The sequence below is a fragment of the Pyrgilauda ruficollis genome, unplaced genomic scaffold (genome assembly GCF_017590135.1).
Source record: "Pyrgilauda ruficollis isolate IOZ18807 unplaced genomic scaffold, ASM1759013v1 scaffold12, whole genome shotgun sequence".
NCBI lineage: Eukaryota > Metazoa > Chordata > Aves > Passeriformes > Passeridae > Pyrgilauda > Pyrgilauda ruficollis.
The window spans coordinates 18,985,275-19,000,605 of record NW_024510321.1 but is presented as its reverse complement, the minus strand read 5'-3'; the positions used below and the strand labels follow the sequence as shown (position 1 = coordinate 19,000,605).

Genomic DNA, 15,331 nt, shown 5'->3' with positions numbered 1-15,331 from the left:
CATGGCATATGACATAACATACTATTATATATATTATAAATCATGTGTGAATGTGTGTGTATATATACACACACACACAGAACAATAGTAAGGTTAGCATTATGAAGCATTAGTGTTGAACCTGCCAGTTGTTCTGTCTGTTAGCAGAGAACAGGAAAGAATAATGGAGTTGCTCCTATTTTCCTCAACTTTGGAAACAGCAGTTAAATTTGGTTTTATTTTATCTTATTCTAAAGCCAAGGTGCTATTCACAAGGCAGAATACAGAACCATCAGTGATGATGAATTTTGATTTGAATGGAGATGTCATAAGCAGAATACTCCCCCAGCAAAGAGGCTGGGCAAGGTCTCTCAGCTGACAGGGATCCCTGCACTTGGACTGACAGCAGGCCCAGGAAACTACTGATGATTCTGTTCCAGCTGCCTGCTGGAGTTAGTGAAGTTGTTAACTGTGCTTTTATTGAAATGATAAACTGCCTCACACACAGCACGTCTGGAGAAGCAGTTCACCACCAGGTGGCAGATACCACAACTTGAATTTCAAATGCTGGAGAGACCAAACGGCAGCAGTGATTCAGAAAAACCCTATCTGTTGCACATGTGTTTTAAAAAAGTAAACACTCTTCTTCTTTGACCAAGTCGAAGGATGTACTGCATGGACCCTACCATGCTCCAAGTTACAGACTATTGACAGCTGATTACTGTGTTACAATAAATTTTAATTCCCAGATGAATCTTGTTAAGAAAAAAAAGTCTTTTTGGTTCACTACAGACCTTCCTAGAGTAAGAGTAAATATCTCATCTAACACTTGCTCATTTATACCTGTACTATTTATAGGCTAAAGTCTACATAGGACATTTGATTTCTTACCAATTTCAAACATATTGGTTCAGAGTAGTGAGATAAAATTGGTTCCTGAGAGCATTCATGAATAGAATGAAGGGCAGAAAATTAAAATATTGCCAAGGCATTTCAAGAGTGCTTCATTCACTCTACTAAAGCTACTCAGTCCTCCCTCTAACAAAGAAAGGTATTATGAGCCATTTCCAAATGCTGGGCCTTCCTTTGTAATCTGTTCACCTCAGATCAGAAGCACAAGTTTGTATATTTGTCTAATATGTTAGATTGCAAATGCTCCGAGGCAGTAACCAGTTTTTGTCCCTGTATTTGCAAAGGGTTTAGCATGTTGGCACCCTGACAAAGCACTTAATCAAATAGTAAGAAGTCATTATCACAGTAAGTCAAGGTGCTTTAGAGATAGTTTAATAAGCTTTGAGAAGCAAGTATTTGAGCAGGAAGAAAGTGGGAGCTGAGGGACAACCATGAAGCGAATGCACTCTTAATGAGTGTATTAACTCCCAACAGTGCTAAGATTTCTGAAAGTTTGTGATATAAATGAACCTGAAATTTCAAGATTTGTTTCTAGTATTTTTTTTAAGACAAACATATTTTCATTATTTTTGTAAGCTTTGTCATTACAAACTTGCGTTTTTTCCCTACTAATATCTGCCATCATAAAATAAGAAAACAATTGCTTTTCTAGCTTATCTTCTATGGACTTGGAGCTGCTGATGCCAAGACCTATTCAAGTTATACTTTGTTCTTTGTGTTTTATAAGCTTTATTAGTACTTGCTTCACTGTGCAAGTACAATATAAAGCAAGAAAATTTCTTTGTATTTTACTGATGTATCTGCGTCAGTAAGTTTTTGAAAATTAAAACACAGAATTTATCACTGGACTTTTAGATTAGGCATAACAAACTCTAATCTTAACCTGTTACCTGAACTGCATTAACTCTGTTCCAGCTTCATTTAGCATATGGCCCAGGTGTGGATATATAGAAATTCACTTCATAAACGATGTATTTTGCAAAATTAAACTATCACGCCAATTAAAAAATGCTATTTTAAAGATTTGAAACATACCCACATTGTGTTTGTTCAAGTATATTTGCTGTATTAGAACCACAAATCATCAAATGAACATAAAACCAACACAATTAAAGAAACAAACCACTGCAATTTAATAGCAACAATCTCACTTTACAAGATAGCAATGATGGAAACTTTGCAAAGGAATGTGAAAAAATAATGTAATTTAAAATGACAGATTTAAGACAACAGAAAACTGGAAATTAAATAGCACAATAATTCTAGTATGCGGAAATTTTATTCAGAATGTTTACTTATGCAGCATTCTGATTAATAAGTGACACTGTATTACCAGCATTTACTGACATCTGATAAATACTATGCCCTTAAAGTCATATTTTTCTGTTCAGTGACCTTGCACAAACTGACAATAAGTAAGCCAGAGCCCAAAACCAGTTCACAGGTGGTCAGTACAAAATTTCTAAACAGAACAGGAAAGGACCTGCCACATACACAATGAGTAAAATGTAATTTAGTGCTAATATGGTGATTTCAATATTCAGTGCACTCCACAATATTTCAGATTCCTTTTACAACATATACCACTTTCAAACATGAACCAAAGCAAAAGGTGATCTGGCTTTGTGGATGAAAAGGAGCATTGACCTGGGAACTAGGAAATCAGGATTCAACTCCTGGCTAGAGATCAGGGTCCCAGGTAAGACACAGAGTAATATGGAAATTACAAGACTCACTTGCTACGAAAACCTTGAAATTTACTGAAAATAAAGCAATGAATGTGAGTTGGGGCTTATTATACAAATTAAATAGGAACTATATAGCACTTAAATTACTTTGGAGATTACGTATTAACTTTAGTAAGCATGACTGCTGCTAATCTGCATAAAAATAACTGAATGAAACATGATAAACTGAATGTATATGAAGGATTCCACAAAAGTGGAAGTCACATACTTCCTCTTCTTTGAACCCAATTCATGAAAAAGTGAGAAGAGTGCAGTAAGTGTGAGTACCCACATTAATCTCAGAAAGAAAACTGGCCCACGGGAAGTGTGACTCCACAGGAAATTTTGGTGATACCAGGATTTCATTTCCAATGTCTTCAGTGATACTTAAGCAAATCATTACGTATTTATCAAGATAATGATAAATATGCAGGATGCTTTTCTGAAAAGGGTCCAAATTTCATTATTGACTTAAGCTCATGAGAACTGCAAAAGAAAGTAAGTCACACGAGCATAAATATGCACAGGAAAAATGAAACCAAAGTATTTTTCTTTTTAAATACCATAAAATAATGTGATAACCATTTAGAGAGGAAAAAATCCACAAGTATACTTTTTGCAGTTTATTTTCAATTATAATTTTTTGATAACCAAGCAGCTCTGTATGGAAAAAGCACAGAAGAGTAATTCTGGCACTTTTGGATAGTACATTTGTATTTTCCCCAAATTTTTCTAGACACATTCAGTCCACTTGCTCGGTCGATAGTCCATTTTATATGAGCATGATTAGCTCATGGCATTCCAGAGGAAACTAACAATATATACAGTCAATGAAACTATCTTCTTGGCTACTCTGGGCCCTTTAAAATGTCTTCTAAGTCTATCCTGGCTAAACAGAATCCACAATATACATGATAGCTACAGAATACACTGTATTGAAATGAGAAATGCTCAGCACAAAATGGGACTCTTGGCATGCAGCTTAAAATAAAAGGTAGAAGTTCAGAAGTTTATAAAATCTCAAATGGGGTCAATTAAAAGGACTTAGCAAAAGAAGGGACTGTTCATTGTTACTGTAAAAAAGGCACTTTGAGAAAATGGTACCAGAATTGGAGGAATCTTAGTCGACACAAAGTTCAGTTTGGTTTCATAAAAAGGCTTCAATGCTAAGGGATGCTACTCAAGTTTCCTGCAGTTGTACATTAAAATAAATTGCTGAGTAGTTTATAATAAAGGACATAATATGTTTACAACCAACTCGTAAAATTAAGAAAAGCATAGTATAAGCAAAATATTACTAAAAGCAGCAATGCATAGCCTTTCATTGAGATAATGCACAATTTTGGACACCATGTGTCAAACTCCTGTTTTTAAGATACTTTCAGTAGCATTATCAACATAAAATTGGCCTACAAAACAAAAGCTTTACCAGCTCCCATTCATAAGGAGATTGAGGTCATAAACCAACCAAAACAATTTGTCAGTATTTTCAACATCCTGGATGACCAATATCAAGTATATGGAATAACAATCACACTCTTTGTTCAGCTATCTCACTGGAGGCAGCTGTTAAATCAGAGGAATGATTTTAATTCTTTTCTAACATTTACACAGTAATGCATTTAAGTTCTTTCAAATGTTGCTCACCACAGTTTGTTTTTCTCTTTTCTCTCCACAATATAAAAAAAAAGAAGAAGAAAAAAAGAAAAAAAATATCAAGCACTTCCACAGAAAGGATATTTGGCAATTTTATACTCCACTGAAGGGTGGATTTTCACAATAGCTCATTTTAGATTGAAAGTCATTAGTGGTCTTTCCTCTCGTTTCTGCCAAGGACTCTTCTTATCTTCACCTTGGTCATCTTCCTCATCCTCCTCATCTTCATCATCATCATCTTGAACGGATGTTCCATGTTCAGGACTAGTTAATGGCTCTGGTTTGGTATCCACAGTTCTGGTTTCCTCCTGCAGGCTGGGCAGCTGCACACCACTTCTCTTACTGGTGCCTTCTAGGAGGCATCGGAGAGCATTGTCCTCAGGGCTACAAACTGCTGTTCCACACTCGCTGCCACTTTGGTCCATATCATCCAAGTACACAAGCTGTGTGTAAGCTGTGCTGTCTGAAACCTTCCGCTCTCTCTGCTGGTGCTCCTGCACTGGGGGGTGACTCTGTGGCGCAGACAGATGATCTCCTCTTCCCTTTCGGGCAGATTTTGGTTCATTCATGTCAACACCAGAGTCCAAACTGGCATCGTTACTCCCGTTCCTACCAGCTCTTTGGAGATCAATGTATGAATGTCTAACGTGAGCATTTGAACGCCCATCTAGAGAAACAAACCACGCTCGAGGATGAGGCAATGGCTTTCCACCTCCTAATTCCATCAAAGCCTTTTCTGTAAGAAGCTGCACTTCGCTATTCATCTGAGCCAGGGATGCATCGTTAAGAGAGGCAGGAATGGAAATAGATTCAGACATGGAAGCATTCTGCTGACTCCACTCAGCTGCACCTGCATCTTGCAAATGCTGCTGAGATATTGCTTGGGATGCCAACTGCTGGGGCTGCAGCTGCTGGGCAGGGTGTGGGAAAAGCCGTGCGTGAGGGTTAGGAAGCTCAGCCTGAAGTCTTTCTAGATCAATCTGCTGGTCAGCTGGGACAACCAGGGGCTGGCTAACAAAAGGGTGCTCTCCGGGCAGCTTCATGTAATGACCTGGGATGACCAGTGCAGGCAAAACCTTTCTGTAAACACTGTCATTGACTTGGTCAACAGAATTGCAGCAGATTAACTGACCTGGTCGAGGGAAAGACGTAGGTCTTTCAAGGTGATCAACTGAACGGGACATCATACAATCAGTAGGTCTGCAGTCCAGCAGCTCTTTTTCAGGGGCTGAAGGTGTGGGGTATATTTGTTCCTGAATATTGTATTTACTTCCAGTAGCAATATGGTTCATAGATACTTGAATTTCTCTCTCTTGCTTTTCAAATAAAGGCTGAGACAGCATAGCATTGTAACTTCTCCTATACTCATCTTTGATAGGGGATTCATAGCCTTCAGCTGTTTCTGTAGATTTTCTTGTCTTTAGAGGAAAACTATCTGCTGACTTGTGGTAGTCTTTTCTTAGAGACCCACTGGGAGTCAGGTCATCCAAGGAAATTCTGCTCTTGTCTTTCTCCTTGTCAGAGAGCAGTTCCTCTCGGGAGCTAAACTCCTGGGAAGTACTGAAGGAGTGTTTGAGCATAGGTGTATGCATATCTGCTTCTCCAGTAGGTGATACCATCTCCATGTGGACAGCACTGATTAATTCCTTTGCCCCTGAGTTTTCAGCGTGTCCATTGCTAGCAACGGACAATCCACCTGGAAATTCTGACTCACGACGTGAAAATATTAAATTTATATGGGACATTGAGGTTGCTTGATCCTTCTTAGAAGTGTCCAGTGCTGTCGAAAGTTGCAGTTTCTTATGATGTTGGCGTGGTCTTAGACATTTTCTTCTATAAAAGCCAGTAACAAGAGAAGTTATACATTTATGAATGTTGTACACAGAAACAAGAGAAGCAAGTGTGTCTTAACAGAAGACTTTTTAAGCAGTGATTAGTATTAGGGGAATTGAACTTTTATTACATAATATAAAAATTAAAAGCTTATCCCAGCAGCGAAGATAAATTAAAGAATAACTAATGTCATTTGGGAAATACCTCAAGTACCAATTACAAACTGGTAAATGTCTAGAGAAGGCAAGTATAAAATCACTCATTAGTAGGCATTTGCTGATAATTTAACACTCATTTTAATACAATGCCAATAGAAAGATCATTTGCAAATGCATAACAGGTAGAGAAATCTTGAACCTATGCCCATGTTTGATAGGAAATTACATGGAGAACACAGGTACAGATGTGTGTGATTCAATCAGCTACCATCCTCCCAAAGGCAGGGATTTATATGCTGCATGTAACCAGGAACACAGGAAATCTGATCTCACTGTTTCTTTCTTTTTCAAGTGTTTGCTTGCCTTTCTTTCCTCCCAAAGGAAAAATGTTTACATACAGAAGTTTTTAATTTCAAAAGCACAAAAAAGCTTGTATTTTCAACACGAACTAAGTAACCAGGTTGGTGAATCTTACCTGCAGTAATACAAAAGCAGACACAGCAAGACTAGAAGTATGAGAGCCATCCCTCCTAAAATTGCCAAAAGAAACATTGTGTGATAGCTGGTAATGTCGTGTGTTACAACGGGACCTGGAAGGCCAGAAAAGAGAATTTAGACCTGTAATAATCTGCAAATAGGAAGAGGAACAACAGTTGAACAAGGAGAGGGTCACTTTCCCTTATAATGAGGGTGCTAAGCAAGTGCTGCTCAAAGCCCTGGTGCCTACTAACAGACCATCTCTGGAGAAGGGAGCAAGTTGTGGAGAAAGCATGTGCTGGTTTTCATGACTGCAAGTCCAACTAGCTCATTCTGTGGAAAAGCAGTTAGTTTCAATGGGAGCATGCATCAGTGAATGCTGCTTTCCAGGTCCTAAAGCTGACACCATGTGCCAAAAAAGCTCTCACCACTGGAGAAAATCCATCTCAGCATCTCCCAGCACTGTAATGCACAAAGCAACACTGTGGGCAACAACTGTTCTTTAACATCTGTGGCCCTTCACACCAAACAGTACACACAGTGCAGTACAGGATTTGCTGGGAGATGTGTTGGTGCTCTGAAGTCTACATCAAGCCAAGAAGCCAAGCAGATCTTCAGTAGCTTTAATTAACAGGCCACTAGTGAAACAGTGTTGTAACTCCAGGTTTAAATAACACTTAGTAAATGTTCTAACACACAAAGGAATGCACACATGTGGACAACATCTGTTCACAATTATGCATGTGTGACCCAGTTGGTTTGTAAAATCCTTATAATGATTTTGAAATAAAGACCCAAATTTTCATCTGCAGGCAAGGAGGTACAGCACCAGCTGGCAAACTAACATGCGTGTACTGTGAAGGACAGCAGACTTGGCCAACTTAGAGGGTCCAGGTCATAAAAGTTTGCAAACCCTCATCTGTGGATCTTGAGTGGTCTGTAGAGCCACTGCTAGGAAAACAAAGATAATTTGTGTCCATTTTTGAGATAAGAAATCAAATAGATTCAATTAGGAGATAAAATATAGAAAAATACATTAACTCATTAAAAGTAACATAAATTATATTGCGCTTGGGAAATCTGAATATTTATACATTCTGTCCCACCACTACCATTACATAATTGAATTTACTGTTGCTTTAGGACATTAAGCAAAAAGAAGGCAAGATAAATCACTTGAATTTTTCATGAAAATGTTGTTCTCATTGCAACAGAGTTTTAGGAACTCAGATCTAGCCCTAGAAGGAAGGAAAAGTAAAATACAAGTAAGCAACTCTGCCATACAAGGTAAATCACAAGGACAATAAGCCTTCTCTTGTTAAGAGTTACAGGCCTTCTAACCTCAGAGTTACAAGCACAATTCCATGACTAGTGTAACTTCCTTGCAATCTGGGACAGAGCTGTACTGGGAAATGTTTGGCTGAGAGCAGTTGCTTTTTCTTCAAGAACAATTATTTTGTAAAATTCTATTAAATTTAATATGATAGCCTATTCAGATCTGCACCTGCCTCTAAATTTTGTTCAGCAATGAATCAGCTGAATAACCCAGCATTTAATTTCTATAATTTAATAGAACCTCAAATAAAAAGCTCACATATTATGAAACAACTTAATGATATGTATGAGTAGACTTTAAAACCTATCCTCATGTGAGAGTTTCGTTTTGTTGGTTATATTTAGTTTATTGAGCTTGCACAGCCAAGGCAAGCACATTTTCATTTCTACTGGATTAAGTTTTTATCTGGAAAACCCAATAAAATCTGTAAGGAGTTCTGGGTTGGGTGGTTTTTTTTTTGGTTTTTTTTTTTTTTTTTTGATTGATTGATTGACTGACTGGCTCTTTTATACACAGAGGTATCTCAGATTATTGGTGACTGAAGAGCTACTTCCAAGAAATCTGAGGCAGGTACAGACAGAAAAAAAGGAACCAGAAGTTGCAGCATTAATAATCTCCAAAAGCACATATAATTAATGCCTAGTTCAAAGTCATTTTTACAGTTATGCCAAGAAGTTTGCAGATGGCAACCAATCAGCTCTGTACTAATGCCACTCTAAAATACCTCCTAGAACTCCTAAGCTAAGTTATTCACAGTGTAAATTAATCAGTCACCAAGATGATGCAAAGCATAACTCAGGGCAAAATGGGCATCTTCAGTGCAAAGGGAACAAAGTGTCAATCCATCCATGCATCAAGTGTCTAACCCAGGACAATGCTGGTTTTAGGTGAACTCATATCTCTGTGAGTTTCTGTAAGAAACTTCACAGCACCTGTTCTTCTGTCTGCTGGAACACCAACACACTGATGCTATGACTCCCATAATTTTCTAGCAATGGCTCTGCCAGGCAGTGGTGACACAAATCCATCAAAGCAGGAACACTTTGAAATGTTCCCCATTGAAATGATGCAGATATTTTGAGCATCAGGGTTGACCCACACAATCCTGAAAAGATTTAACCCTTTTACTTTCTGATTTCTGTTTTCTAATAATCCATTATTGATCAAGCTGTGGCATCTCAGATGAGGTCATTCTGAAAAATATAAACATTATAAATAAATAACTAATTACCCAGTGCTGCAAATATCTATAAAATCCAAATCCATCTTACCTGGGATAGTAGGTGACATAGCTGCAACCCAGTAGCCCAGCTGAGGTGCAATATAAGTCCAAGTTAACTGATTTCCTTCTTGTTGTACAATGCCCAAACTACTCTTCAGCCATGTCCCTGTAAATGTAGAAGTTGTAGGAAGTTGTTACAGATATTCGCACATTCCTCTGCAAACAAGAGGAAAATCAAGCAGTAACAAAACCTATCCATGTGCAGTAGGGTCTGTGTATGTTGCTATGAAGTGGGAAGTTGTGCCTTCTGGTCACTGGCATTTGAGAGCACCCACGGCTTTCTCAGAAGCAAAAAAACCCCAAACCCAAAACCTTCAAGATTAAATAAAACTAGTAAATCTTCAAAATCTGTTAAAAGAAAGCATTTATTGTCATATTGGGTTCCCCTGTTTTGAAGATGGATATTCCTGAAGCTGATTATATGGAGACAGTCCACTTAAAAAATGTAGTTCAAGAGACATCACATCTCTCTGACCACACTTGAGTTCTACACACCACCTTTCTCTCAGCCCTGGCTGTCAACTTCTAGAAGACACAGGAAAATGTTTCATCAAAATGGCCTTCCTATACAGAAAGCAAGCTTAGTTATTGCCAATGACCAGAATTACATTGCTGTGATTAACTCCATTAATCATTCAGTATCTGTAGAAAACCCCCAGGAATACTGTTTGGTAACAGTTGATGAGTTTTTTAAAACATGTTTCTTAAAGGAAATAATTTTTTTTTTTTTTTTTTTTTTTTTTTTAGAATTATGAAATTATAATTTCAAAATAAGTAAGACTACAAATTTTAAAGCAATGTGTTTAAGTTCAGGCTGACAACCTGCACTAGTCGAGAGTTTATCTACTTCATGAAGATTACTTTTATTCCAAGAGCTGGGTCATGAAGACCTTTACAACTGAACCAGCTGAATACCTTTTTGTAATTCATTAAGATCCCTGATTCTGGGGCTGTCACCTTAATTTCTGATGTAATAAATACCCAGAATGGCTTTTAGACTGCTCCTATATTCATCCTCTTGGAATGAAACTGCTGGCCTTGACATGAAGAGCAATCACTGAGAGTGTTTCCCAGACCTGCAGTCCTGGCTTGGCACCTCCAGTGGGTGCCATAATAGAGGGCCTGGCCTCCTTAAGGCCTCACATATTTTGATGGCCACTACCAGGATGCTGATCTGTGTTCAGAGAAGGGATAAACCCCTCTGCATTTCTGTAGTGAAGTTCTCTATTTCTGTGCTGAAGGGGGAAGAATGCTGTTATTTCCCTTACCCAGCATCAAACGCTCACTTGAAAGGAAAGCTACATCATGCACTTGTGATTCCCCTTCCTTTAAATAAGTCTCCTGCTTGTAATTCCAAAAATCGTGCTTTTCATTAGATGTCACTTAGGATTAAGGAACAGCATTCTGGATGACAGTCATCTGAACACTCAGCAGTAAGTACAGAACACACAGAAGAGGTGCTGCGGCTGGGTTGGTTGTTTTTATAATACATTAAAGATCCTGATGATTTATTCTGTGTTCCTTACATTACTCACCTGTGCAAACCCTCTACACATCAGAATGGCTTTTTTGAGTATTTATTTCCTCCCTACTACTGATTTTTCCTATGTAAGACCACCGTCTTAGGCTAATAATAAATACACCTGAATACAGTGAAAGGTTTATTTAGAAGAATACATGGTTGAGAAGATTTCTAAATCTAGATGATTACTACTGCCAGATGCCAACTGTATTTGCAACCAAACTGAATTTGTTCAGGGTAAAGGAATTACTGATGTAATTATCAGTTTTCCAAGTATAATTTCCAGTCTGTAGAGGGTAGCAATAATCTGTTATTTTATAAAGAAAGTCACACAAGACAAGTAATTTTGATTTACAGTACTAAAAGGACCAAAATCTGTGTACACAGATTTGCATATGTGGTGGCATTTATAACTGCTGTAGCAGAACATCTTCATGTAGTCATTAATTTATGTCTCTTAGGGAAACATTTTCAGGAAAAATAGAATGCAATTGTCCACAGTTCTGTGAAGTTTCTGGAAAATCTAGGAAAAGTAGATTTATTTTTCTCCACTAACATGGCCACTAACCCTTCAGATTCTCTATCCATGCATTTTCAGGGAAGAAGTCATACTGATAGTCCTGAAGGTGAAAAATAGCCCTTAAGGTCACAAATTGCTTTTACCTTGTCTCTAAAAATGCCATTTGGTTAAAAAAATCTGTAACCTTGAATCTTGTAATTTTTCTTTTTCTGCAAGATCTGGATGATGAGAATATGCACCAACTACTGAAATACACAACAATGTGAAATAAAACTTCAACAGAGATATAAAGTGCTGATTAAAAATAAAAGGAAGGACCTGGGTGATGAATACATTCAGTTTTCCATATTTTCTTATATTCTCCAACCCCTTTATATTCACACACCAGCAGAGTGCAGACGTATGTAATTCAGCCAAGTTCAGTACCTCCCGTGTCTATTTCTACAGCTGCCTCCTCGAGCAGAAGCTGTTGCTGATCCCCTCACTAGGGGGAACTTGTGTCCAGCTTTACCTACACGATGCTGCAGGCCAAGGAACGCAGTCCTGCTGCCTTCCCAAAAGCCTTTTGCTCAGTAATACTCTGCATAATGCAGCCATCAAGAAGCTCAGAGAGGCTGCAGGCTTATTGCCATGAGCAGAGCTCTGCTGCTGTCCTGCCAAACGAGCAGCAGCTCAGGTTGCTCACATTTTAGCAACAACAGGAATCCCTTACTTGCAATGGAAGCAATGAAGAATCCATTGCACAAGCCTCAGAAAGGTTCCACACTTGTCTGCTGCTCACTTAGTTCACCTGTTCTTGGTAACCACTGGACATACTCCAGGCAATGTGCTGGTCAGCATAAATTAAGGAAAAATGTAATTCCATCTCTCTGTTATGGGCATTTAAAATATTTCAAATGGATAAAAGATATATCCAATATTGGTCATTTTTAAACAAAAGTGATGCAGCTTTTCTTGACCATACCCTACAAATTGGTGTATTATGACAGAAAATAGTAACTTTTAAATGGCACCGCCCCAAGTTCCTTCATCAGGATGACACCATGTGTGGGTTCCTGTGAACCATGAGTGCACAATCTCATTGTCAGCCCTTTTTTAATACTTTTATTGTCCAACATTTCAGTGCTTAATCTGCCTCGTAAAGTTTCACCAGTAGTCCACTAATAGAGCATCCTGCCACATCAGGGGATGAAGAAAGCAAAGAACTCCGTCCTTTACAACAGCAGCAACAAAACAGGTTTGAGTGGAAACAGCTGAAAACACAAAGTCCTGTATTGTTTCTTTTGTGATCAAATAGCTGAAAGCCAACCTGGTGTTACTGGAGGGAACTGACATACCTCCAGTATTCTGCAAATCCATCAGCATTTCCAGGTCTCTCATATTTCATCCTTTATAGGTTCTAACTTCCTGGTTGCTTTTCAAGTATCATTAAGCAAGCAGTGTTCCTGCAGCTCCTTACATGCAATGCCTTGCTGTAATGACTAATGTTGGACCTTCCATTGAGCAAAACCCAACTGCCTGATCATGACTGGCTGTGCTCCTGCCATTTCACACTGCCTTACGTGACCAAGAGTTCATTGCTGTGCAGCCTTGAGAATGAATTCCCTATCCTGCCTCAGATTCTTCCTTGGAATGGAAAACAAGATGTTTTCCTGTTCTAAAAATGAAGCTAATTACCCTCTATGTCCTCACACACTCGCTGCTGTAAGCAAAGGAGGACACTGGAGCAGTCAGTAAAGATCTTTGCCCATTTTTCTATTAATTCCTATGTGGTAGCCTGCAAATGGAAGAAGAGCAAGCAGCATTCATTTTTTCTGTGTTGTCAGGATTACAACTGCAGAACTAAGCAGAAGGATTTAGAAGAGAAGAGAGGTCTTACCTCCCTGTATGCTTTGTTCTAATAATTTTAATTTATTTTCCAAATATCCTGTAACATCTATTTCTTCCCCCCACCCAAGTCAGCAAAATCAATGAGCTTCGCTGCTTATCAATATCTACACTTGATTTGTAATAATTGTTAAGTAACAAGCAATACAGGGTTATTAAAAAAACCCACAACCAAACCAGTAAAAAGAGCTGGATGTAATGGAAGTGATCACTTTTGTTCAAGACTGTGTCATGCCAAAGAAAATTTGTCCATGCCTCTTTGGAGCAGAAACAGCAAGCTCAGTATCGTTTGTAAGCACTGCATGATTTGGGCCAATTCACTATTAATTCTTAAAGACTTTCTGGTGCTTCATGGAAAACTTCTATATATAGAGACATTCTTGCTTATAGATCATTTTTACATTTCTCTTCCTCTTTTTCCTCTCTTACTGCTCAGTGGAGCCAACACACTGATCCAAGATTCAAGTCACGGGAGCTGTCTTCTGGCTCAAACTAACAGCAGGAGGAGAACCTAGACAAGTAATGCTTTTGTCACCAAAATTATACTGCCTGTTACTGACTTTTTGGAATAAATGATGTAACTTAACAAATTTATTCTTCATTCTTTCTTAAAAAGCTTTAGAAGCATCTACCCATCACTCTTTCATATATGGAACTCAAAAGCAAGGTAAGAGAACACAGCAAAGAATATAAAAATCAGAGTACTTTAAAGATACACAAATCAAAGAATGATCAGATAAAGAAAGCTGATGTCCATCTGACTGCAAAAATATCAGAGAAGTTCAAGATTTCAGCAGAGCAGGAGAGACAAATTCTGCTAGAGAGAAGCATCTTAATACTTTGCAGTAACTTTGATTGTGATGAACACACTCATTTATCTCAGGAAGCTTTTAGGACTTGCCTAATGAAGGCCAAAGGGCAGTTATCATGAGCAAATTTAAGAAAAATTGTTTGCACATTAAATCCCCATTTCAAGACACATTCAGCATTAAACAACAACTTTTTGTAATTTAATTTGGTTTACATCTGAATCTGAAAAATGGCACTTTCAGCAAGGAGTGCCCAGATGGGCAGCTATTGCAGAGAAGCCATTGAAGAACAGCTATTCTAGATTATCCCCCTGCACTGTCAGGTCACTGCAGGTATGGCTGGTTTGCCCAGAAGAGACCTCCTGTTGTCTTCAAAGACATCATCTATTTGATGTGACAGCTTGCTGGAACCAGGCAGCACGAATGGTGCAGGCAGCACATGATGCCTCTGAGTAAGACATTGCTTCCACATTTTAAAGCTAGGCTTTATTATTTTAAATTGTGAAATCCAGGGAATTGTATGTCCCTCTGGCTTCCAGGTGTGACTGTGCATGCTGACAATCCCCTGCTGCTCCAGCTCAAGCAAATGGCAAACTTCCCACTGGCCTTGGTGGGGCAGGAGTGCCCCACAGCACCATCTGCTCGAGGGAGAGATGCACGGGACTCTTGCTACAGCCAAGGAGAAGGAGGACAACCTCCCCTCCTGTGATCTGGCTGCGAGGGGAGTTCTCTTGCTGGCACCCCAGCACAGAACTTGGCTCTCTGGGAGGATGTATATAATGCTGCTGGCTTCAGCTTTAACTTCCCAAGCTGACCATTTCAGAGCCTTCCAGATCACCACTGCTGCAGGGACTTCTGCTGACTTTGATTGTGCGTTCTTTCTATCACTGACCAAAATGGTTCTAGTAAATGACTGTCAGATGGGTGTGCTGCAGCCAGCAGCTTCCCCCAAGGACAGTCATAAAGCCTAAATATTGCTTGTGTTTAAATACATGGTAGCTATGGTGGTTTATTTCCATAAATTACTTTTACATGTGAGCTTTCAGTAGAAAATTCTTCCATTGATCAAATACTGTTTGCTTTTCATTTTGTTGCTTTTAACTGGCAATAGGATAATCCAATCCTACTCAAGCAGGGAACCAAAACTGTGTGATTTATAACACAATTTCCATCCAAGAGGTTTGACAAATAAGAGGATTTAATTAGTGAGAGAGAAAATTAAACATAATCCCA

General features: G+C 38.6%; 1 protein-coding gene across 1 annotated transcript in view; it reads right to left on the bottom strand.

Moving 5' to 3' along the window:
- Nucleotides 1-2,000: 2,000 nt before the first annotated feature.
- The window catches only part of FAM171A1 (family with sequence similarity 171 member A1), an 88,057-nt gene continuing 74,726 nt past the window's right edge, over nt 2,001-15,331 (bottom strand). The window contains exons 6-8 of the mRNA XM_041489524.1: nt 9,350-9,466; nt 6,741-6,855; nt 2,001-6,107 (exon numbers count right to left, since the gene is read on the bottom strand). Of these exons, the coding sequence (XP_041345458.1) occupies nt 4,403-6,107; nt 6,741-6,855; nt 9,350-9,466 (1,937 nt within the window). The 3' untranslated portion in view covers nt 2,001-4,402. The remainder of the gene's footprint in view (nt 6,108-6,740; nt 6,856-9,349; nt 9,467-15,331) is intronic.